At 37.1% G+C, this 10,144-nt stretch overlaps 1 protein-coding gene across 2 annotated transcripts in view; it reads left to right on the forward strand.

The window, feature by feature from the left end:
• The window catches only part of NCKAP5 (NCK associated protein 5), a 720,600-nt gene that overhangs the window by 608,197 nt on the left and 102,259 nt on the right, over positions 1-10,144 (forward strand). For both annotated transcript variants that reach the window (XM_023527517.1, XM_023527518.1), the window contains one exon: positions 1,421-1,499. In XM_023527517.1, the coding sequence (XP_023383285.1) occupies positions 1,421-1,499 (79 nt within the window). The remainder of the gene's footprint in view (positions 1-1,420; positions 1,500-10,144) is intronic.

A 10,144-nucleotide genomic window follows, 5' to 3' on the forward strand; every position in this document is an offset into this window, starting at 1 on the left:
TGTACAGATTACACACCATTTACATTCTAATATTAGAACCACAGTCATAAATAATTGGTCTTATTCCATTAAATATGAAAAATAGGAGGTAAAAAGTAAAAAGCTAAATCTAGCTCAAGGTCAGTATGCAACCATATGACTTTCTACTTTGTGAATATAAAATAAGGGTTTCATAGCATTCAACTTGAGCCCTGTAGCAAATCTGACAACCTCTAATGTTTGCGCCTAAGTAGAACCCCCACTGCATTCATTACATAGTTCACCTTATTATTATTGGCTGCCCTGGTGACTGGCTGTGATATATTTTTAAAAAGCTATTGAAGGTCATTCTTCTAAGGACCATAAGCTGTCTTGATAGTGAGGCCAAGTCTTCGTTGACATAGTCAAACAGAAATTTGAGAATAACAAAGTGCCTCCAAATAAACACAAATCTCAAGCCAGATTTGCTGTGTGCAAATCCCAGTTCCACCACTTATACAATTACTTATCTTGTCTGTTTCTCCAGGGTCCTTACCTCTAAAATGGAGCTAACAATAGTACTTACTTCCTAGCATTGTTGTGAGGATTATGAGAACATAGGTATGAAGGGCTTAGACAGCACCTGCTACACAGTATTTACATGCTTTATGTTTTTATCACTATTGACATCGCTGATGATATTATTACTGCTGGTGCTACTAGATTGGGAAGTAGCAGGCCTGGGCTTTACTTCTAGTACTGCCACTTACAATACATTTAAGGAAACTTGCTGGATCTCAAAATTATCGTTTGTAAAATACTATAATGTTATTAGATACTCTCTAGAGTTTCATTTGATTCTGCACTGTTCAGCTTCCGGATATTCCAGCTGAAATATAAGGGGAATGTTTTTGACCTGAAAATCTAGATAAATGTGTCACTGCTCTAGTTCGCTGAGCACGTATCATAGTCTCTTCATGTTTCATTACAGAAAGAACAAAAAAAGATCATTTTCTTGGAGAGTTATATTCTAGAAAAGGGTCAGGAAATCTGAATATATTTCTTTGTTCTTATTGAAATAACATGGTGGAAGTCACTGACTCTGGGAGAATTATATTTCCTTAGACTTTAAATTTTACTGACGGCTCTGAGTTACTGACTTTATTAGGTATTAAAAACCAAAGCTGTTATCTCCCAAATCTTATGTAGAATCAGGTGCCCTATAAATCCTCATTTCCAGAGCTGGCGTTATATTTCGGAAAATATGCTCTTACAATTAAAACATGTAATTAAAACTTGTAATAAAGCCAAGAGATAGAGTGAGGAAAAGTGGATTGAAGAAAATATATTCATATATGTATACAAACACACATGTTATAGAATGTACCATTATTCTGAGCATGGCAAAAGATGTATTTAATATAATAAATAAGAACTTATAGTAATTTTTTTGTTGCTGCAGGTAAAAGAGACAAATGAAAACCTGCAAGAGGATGAAGAAGATACAATTGTGGATTCTGCATTTCAGAGCCACATCATAGGTAAGAATTCATGTCTTGATACATCTTGAGCTGAGATATTTCCTTCATGTGACCTTCTTTCAAACACGGTATCTTCTGAAGACCACATCCTATGCCTCCCACTATCAGGGCTGTGTCTTATCTTCTCATACGTGATTCCCTCTATCTTCTTAAATGTTAGAAGCTACCATAAAATAAGTGAGTCAGAGCAGAACCAATGGAGAAAACATAGGTGCTTGCAAAGGAATGCAATGCAAACTGATGAGGAGTACTTATCAATATAAAATGAAAATACTGGGTGTAAGTTTTCTCTTGAGGAGAAAATCGAATGAATCGATCCAGTTTCTATAGCAATTATCTCAAGAAGCATCCTGTGTAACTACTATTTGTTAGAAATGTGGGTGTAGTGGTGGCTTTTTAAATTAAATATTTTTTTTTTTTACACTAAGAACCAAAGAGATTAAGTACATACAGCTTGCCAAAAACCTTCAACTCATTTTCTTTATTATTTCAGTTAGAACCTTGATTATAGATACCCCTGTCTCTGAAATAAGTTTGGCTTGTCTGCTATTTCTTAAAACTGTGCATAACCCTAGATTGAAGAAACTCAGGTTCCCAACCAAAGGGCTTTATTGACCTGTTTTCAGCAGCGAGGAGGTAACTGGTGATGGAGTAGCTGTCTGTGACTGTGATCTTTGTCATGAGATAGAAGAGATGATAACTTTAACAGCTGTGGGCCACCTTGGACACTTGCAGAAGTTGTTTCTCGGGCTCTAAAAATGGCTATGAATGGAAGCATGCTGATTATGTAGCTGTACGTAAGACACCAAGGCGTGATGGAATCATTTCTTTAAATCATACTTGGGTGTAGTAGAGTGTATTGAACTCCAGGTTCTAGGACATGACAGCCCCCACAGATTTCTGGTTTCTGGTTTAGTTAGTATCCACAGCTCTTGGTTGGACACTTTCACTGGAAGACCATTAGCTACCAACTCTCAGTATCTCACTGCTCTTAACGCCACATCAGTACACTTTGCAGCAGATTTTCTAGCATACCCAGCAGTCTTCTAAAAAACTATAATTTACAGTTTATCTCAGAGAATTATCGTGCCCCCACAGCTTAACGAGACTGGCACACCGTTATTAGTCTTTTCATTTGTAATTGGGAATACAAAAGTCTTGACAAACAGCTGAATGAGTGTAGTCTGAATAAGATTATTATTCCAAAAAGACATCCTTTATTATAGTTGTCAATGCAAAATGCTTAAATTGGTATCAGTTTTGCATAGTTAGCTAAATGCAAGTTAAATATTGTTTAAAAGCCTTCAAACATGACACTGTGTAAAGCCCCCACTGAGTCATCATTTTTCCATAATGAGGTGTTCTTGGGCCTGTAAGATAATATATATTAACTTAGAGGCTGAGTTTTCTTCAAGAGAACTACAGTAATCTAAGTGTTTTTAATAGACTGGCAATTCTTTAGATCTGCGTTGTTCGACATGGTAGTTAGTAGCTACATGTGACCATTTTACTTTCAATTTAAATTAATTAAAACTACATAAAATTAAAATTTCATTTCTTTTATTGCACTAGCCACATTTTAGAGTTCAATGGCCACATATTCTGTATCATCTGTATGAACAGTTCTATCATCACACAAATTCTTTTGGAAAGTGCTGCATTAGATTACTCTCATGAAAGTAAATTTCTACCATTTTTATGACAGAGAACTAACTCGGTCTTCAAATAGTTGTAGACTAACCCCCTCAAACTGTTGGAGAACTATACGAATAAGCTGCTGTTGGCTGCAGGTGACAGCAACAACAAAACTGGCCATTACTAAAGTAATAAAGTTATTTAAAAATCTTATATAATTAAAAGTCTGGAGGAAGGCAACATGAAAGATGTGTAGCCACTTCACAGTGTTATCAAAAGCCCTGGCTTTTTTTTTTCTTTTGTCCTCAAGTTTGTTGCCTCTGATTTCAAGTTGATTCCTGCTACTCCAGGCATTCTATCCACATTCAAGGCTCCAAGAATAAGGAAGAGTAAAAAATCCTTAAGTGCCTCCCCCAACCTCCCACAGCCTCCAGCTTATAGGTCATTGGTGAAAAATGGATCACAAGGGCAGTCCTAGCTGCTAAGGATGAGGGGAAAGTAAGTATACTGATTTCTAGCCTCTATTGCATGAGGTGATAGGAAGAATGGTGTTGAGAATGTTTCCTGTATTAACCAAGCAATAGGATCACCATAGATCTTTTAAAAAGTTCATCCATTTCAAGACTGAATGAGACTCAACAAGTCAAGTGGTTACTTATCTTTATTCCACAAGAAGGACTGAGAGTATACTTTTAGCACCCTGACAAACCCTAATGTTCTTCATTTTGTCTAGACTATGTTGTCACATATCCTCACGATATTCTATAACCATAGAATATTTCCAATCACAACAACTGAGCAAATTTAAATATGTTCTTCTAACCAAATATCAGCTAATGTCTTTGACAAAGAACGTCAGAAAATTTGTGAATCTAAATGGTCACATTGTTGTGGTTTAAGGATAATCATGTTGTTTTACTCAAAAATGTATTAATTGATTGTAAGAAAAGATATTGTTAATTAAATCTGCTATATATTGAAATTCAAGATTCATGAATTAAGTACAAATAATACAGACCGTTTTCTTTTAATTGCCCAAATAAATGTCAGAATTTCATGTTAATATGCAAATGACTAGCCTGGTCTGATAGAAGTATTAACAAATGATCGCAACTACCATATTTCTAATTGTTCTTTCCTGTTAATTAACTCTTATAAAAGATTCACCTTATATAGTATACTAATTATCAATAGGACTAAATGATCAATAAGAATTCAAATAACATCATCTCATACCAAAAATACCAGCCAGTGATAGCATCAAAAATAATCCCTTAACTGAAGGTAGAGGATTTGGAAATTCCTGTAAAAAGGAGAAAATGTCTTTTGAGGAATTTATGGAAAAAGCCAAGCAGAACTGAGTGATATACAAGAAAACAAGGGTGCATAGTAGACTTGTGAAGTGAAGGACACCTCTTATTTTTTCCAAACCTAAAAAAGTTGCAAAGAACAATCTGTCCAATAGCACAGTAGGCAAATATCCCAGTGTCCCATGGCTGACTGAGATCTGTTTACCATCCCCCACTGGCTGGGTAGAAGCTCCTGCTTTCTTTTAAAGGAACCTCTGGCTCCTACCGCCAGAGGATAGCATAACAGGGAACATTGTCTGGCCCTGAAGTTCTAGCTTTCTTTGGCTAGTTTTGTGAAGTTGTCTTGGTGCTCTCTCCCGCCCCACACCTCAGGAACCTCCTCTGGTATCCTCTTTTCCTCCTCAGTGGCCTTTAGCCAGGAGCTAATGTGTTATGCTGGAAGATAATAGGTACTCAATAAGTACCCAGCTTTGACTTACTTAACAGACCATACACAAGTTTGTTTCCATTTTCCCAGGACGTTCCATTTCCTTATCCAGTGTCTTTTAGACTTTAGGTAGCTAATCTGGTAAACTAACTCATGTCAGTGGAGTCATGGATTAATCAGGTACCTTTTCATGTCACATATTTACATTATAACAATGATTAAAGAAAAGTTTTACCTCTGGTTAAGAGGAGCTCTTGACATCTAAAGTTTCAGGCATTCAGATCACTGGTTTGAGCAAATTATAGGGCAAGGAAGAAAGGACAGGAATCAACCCTACTTTAGACAATTAACAGCACAAGAAGCACTATCAGGAGGAAAAGTTACTTGTCACTTTGGAGAAATGGCCTGCCCGAAGGCTAAGAAGTGAGACAAAGCCATGCTGAGCCAAATAGAGAAGACTTGGATCACCAGGGACAATGGCCATTTTACCTCTATAACACATAGACCTTGTTCTTATAAACTTGTTCTTGTAGACTGCACAGTTTGGTAGAGATAGAAGGAATCAAAGAGCCATGTAATAGATAGCTATTACTCTCAAGGAATCTGTACACTAGATTCTGATGAAGGTCAGCAAATCCAGCAGAAGAGAGAAGGCCTGGACTAATATCGAATATGTGTGGCTGTAGTTCTTCAGGAGAAAAGGGGTCTTACAGACTCTTGAATCAAGTACCTCAGTTACATGAAGGACAAGAACCAGGACCTATATGCTTATCTCATCTGAATAGAAGAACTCTGCAACTTAATTTATTGTGTTCAAGCCCTAATACTACATGATCATTAATTGTTATTCATATACGGATTATATAGTTTGGATTATCCAGACTACAATTGCTTTTATATCCAAGACTGGATTCCCTGTTAGTACCAGTAGCATTAGGATTGATATTTATATTAAAAATGGGAGTGAAAGAAATTCCAAAGTTCAGTGGTTTAAATAAGAATAGAAATTTCTTGCTGTCACACATGACAGTCCAGAGGGAGGTGGTCCAGGCCAATAGGACAATGTCAGGCTCCTTTTATCTTTTCCCTCTGCCTCACATGCTTTCAATTCTCAATGTCACTTATGTTACAAAATGAAACTTTCCTTTACATCCACTTTTCAACCAGCAGAAAGGAAGAAAGGATGAGAAAAGATGTGGTCTACCGCTTTAAGAACACTTCCAGGAAGTTGACCCATCCCTTCTGCTAACAGCCCATTGGCCAGTACTTAGTCACACTGGATGAAAAACATTAGGCCATATTTCTAGCATATGGAAGTTCTCTTGACTCTGGAAGAAAGGGAGAATAGATATTAGTAAACATGTAGCAATCTCAGTCTGCTGCCCACCCCCTGCCAAAGTTATCTCCCTGGTAAGAACATAGATTTTTATTGTCATTTATGAAAGCCATAGGAAAAATTCTTAGAGAGTTATTGGAGAAGATATAATTAATTTTAATGATTTATGCTTAGTTTTTGTTTTGCATAATCTGAACTAGTACTCACTGTTCTCTATTTATAGTTAATCTCGAGTAACTTTTTGAGAAAACGTACTGAACTTGACTTAGTTTGCCACCACTATATTTATGAATAAATGCATAATTGATCACCCACAAAGTACATAGAGGTTCAAATAAATCTGTGGAATATAGTGCATCTAGAATTTTTCTTTCTCTAAAATTAAAACAAATAGGACAGCAGGGCTTCCAGTACTGTAGCTGCCAATCAATTAAAGTCCCCGATAATTAACTGTCTTATTTGAAGAATATTACTAATTTTCCCTACTGTGAACATTTGAAAAAAGTTTAAAAATTCAACATAGCAGGATTGACATTTATATTAAAAATGAAATTATAGCATATCTCACAAAGTTGACCAGACTTTTACAACTTTTTGAGTAGAAGGTTATTTGAGTCAAATGTCACATTTTGCATAGTGTGCAGACATATTTAGGCTTAATTGTAGGAAGAGTGAGCTATTAATGATCAAAATAAAAGTGAGTAGAAAGTACAGATGTTCTCAATAACAACTCGGATGGATAATGTTCTGATGACGACTAACAGACTAGTGCCAAACTGAAAACTACTTAGATAATAATGGCTATCGATGAGGAATAGGGTAGAGTGGTTTTACATAATTTGGATCTCATATAAATACTTCTCAGGATGATGATTACTACATTTCCCAACATACAAAGTGACATCTAAGAAGTAAAATAGAGTAATAGCTTGGGCAAGGAAATTTCCACCATGGCTGCACTGAGTTCACCCACTTAAGACAGCAAGTGACAAACTCCAAAAGGAGAGTTTTGCATGGTGGCAGCCTGAAATGTAAACTCTGCCTGTCACAAAGATAAACCCATGGAAACAGGATGACATGCTTTCTTCTGACCAAGGACTGAAAATAGTTATGTTAATTCATCTCCATTGAGTATCTGCTCTGTACTAATTCCTATGCTTGGAACATTCTGCATCATTCTCCTTGTTTCTCATTTCTTTGTGGCCGATTCTCTGTTTTTGCCATCTATCGACTTGCTCCTTATGAAGGCTTTCCTCTATCAGAGATAGTCTTGAGATAAGTCTTTAGTGGAGATTTCTATTTTTTTGAGCATATTGAATCCTAGTGTATGACTTCCCTCCTCAGATTTTTCACTAGAAGAATAGAGAATTATAAATTTACAGAATTAAAAGTATGGCTTTTTTACTCCTATTAAATATTTGCACCTACAGATTGTACCAGGGAGCTAAATTCTATTTAGTTCAACAAACCTACATAGAGCATCTTCAAAAAGCCATGCCCTGTGTTAGATGCTAGGGATACAGAGATGAATAAGACACAGTACCTGCACTTTATGAACTCCATCTAGTAGGGAGACAGAGAAGCAAACAGATAATTCTGGTACAATGTGATCACAGATAAGATAGAGGTGTGCTCTGCATACATATGAGTGCACAGAGCAAGGTGTGGAGCCAAGCTTTAGTGAAGCCAGAAATGTTAGTTTTCCTCTGTAAGGAAAAGACAAGAATTAAAGAATAAAATATTGACTTTTAAGAACATTTACCATTTATATCAATGGTTTCCAAACTTCGCTGTATATCAGAATGACCGGGGAATCTTCTAAAAATGTATAACAATGAAGTCACAAGGTCTAGGGATGGGAACCAGTCATCTGCATTTTTATAAAGATCCTCATGTGATTCTAATGTGGGGCAAAGTTTGGGAACCACTGTCCTAAGGGGTAGGATTCACAAGCAAAGGGGAAAGAGATGTCTTTCAACTCAAGGGAAACAGAATGAGCAAAAGCCTGAAGATAAGAATGTGGCACACTGTAGGGAGGCGAATCAGTGAGAGACTAGCTCAGCGAGGGTAGATTTTGAGGATGAAATACAGATAGAGCTGGATTTGTAGAATGGAACCAGATTATATAAACCTTAAAAGCCAAGCTTAGATGTTTGAACTTTTTCCTACCGATAATAAATAGACTGTGGAGGTTCTTAAAAGAAGACCAACATGATAAGAACTAGCCATCCAAACACTATGTTGCTCACAGTCAGACTTTTAAAGTAAAACACGCTTTCATTTTCTGTCCCAATAGCCTTGGACCAACAAAACACACTGTCATCATGTTTCCTCATCAGTGATTTGCTTCAATCGAGACCTGTATTTATGTAAAAGGATAGACAGCCAGGAATATTTAAGGGTACCAAAAGGCTCCCTGCCCCCAAAAGATTCCTGCTGGCAGTCTACAAGGATGTAGCTGAATTTCCTACTCATCGGTAACTTTTTTGGTTGAGAGTTCTCAAGTCACTTGTTATAATACAGACAGTCTCTGGAAAGGGCACACATTGTGTGTCACTGACTGATAGCAGCAGTGCATTTGTCAAGTTAACACTAACAAGACCCTAAAGGAATGAGCCATGAGCCTGGTACATTGTCCTGCCAGCAAAGTGAGAAGCACAAGAATGAGTGTTTTGTTTTTTAGAAAAGTAAGAGTTGTGTTCCTTAGTTGCCAAGAGCAGAGGCAGACATGAACCCCTCGGGATGGTATGAATTAACCCAGGAGCTGGAAGGGGAAAGAGCCCTCTGGTAATAGGTGGACTCATTAGACACCTAAGTTTTGTTTTTTTTCCAAAGCCAATTACTCAAAATACAAGGTTGGGGAGTCTGAAATAGCTGTGCAGAGACCTCTTTTTGTACCATACCCTCATTTTCTCAAGGGGCAATTAATTCACTTTAAGTGCAAGAATGTATGTGTGACTTATGGCATAGTCATAATTGGTAGGGGTCAAAACAATGACCCCCAGAAAGCTGAGTGCCTCAGCCTCTGAACCAAAAAGCTGCCCGATGTGACAGAAAATTCCAAAAGAAGTAAGACATACTATATTAATCTACTCTTCATTAAGAGCTTTCTCTATGCTAGGTATTGGCCAAAGTATTTATGTGTGTTGCTTTGTTTTATCTTCACATCAACCCTGCAAGTTAGATACTGTAGTCACCCTTTGCAGATGAGGAAATGGATGCCCTGAAAGGTATATGCTTTGCCTACCTATGTGGCAAGTATGGAGGAGAGCCAGCATTCAAACCCAGCTTAATCCATAGCTGAGAAGTAAAGTTAAATGGACACTCAAGAATGCTAAATGATAACTAGGTACTTTTTTAGTCACTTTGCAGGCACCAGGGACCAAGGATCCCTTCAGTAGATGGCTTGGCCAGAGGTTGCAAACTCAAATAAGCCCTGAGTCAATGGGTGAGACAGGCCAGACTTGACGTGTACATGCATATATTATATGAGTGAGAGGAGTTTTAAGGAATAGAGAGAACATGACCCATCCCAGGGGAGCAGCTACTTGCCTGTTCCAGATGTCACTATAGAAGAAGGCTAGCCAAGTCTTTTCATTTTTCACCAGAAGCCAAAACTCGAGATTTTTATGTGACATATAATACATTTTAAAATGTGGGCTCAATTTTAAAAAGTAAACCTTCAGAGATTTTTTTTTTAATCTGGCAATATTTAAAATTAGAATTTCAAAATCCTTTCACTGATATATATAGATACCACCTCTAAAAGTATAGAATATAAAATAAGAAATATACATGTATTCTTAAATGCGTGGTTGAGCTGCAGGCAAAGAGTTCATCCGAGGCTAGGATAGCACCAAAACTTGAGTACAGAGGGAAGAGAGTGCTGTAGTCAGTATTTACCCAAGGAATATGTGGTAGGCTCTGGTGACCTGGA

This window comes from Pteropus vampyrus, unplaced genomic scaffold (assembly GCF_000151845.1).
Source record: "Pteropus vampyrus isolate Shadow unplaced genomic scaffold, Pvam_2.0 Scaffold17, whole genome shotgun sequence".
NCBI lineage: Eukaryota > Metazoa > Chordata > Mammalia > Chiroptera > Pteropodidae > Pteropus > Pteropus vampyrus.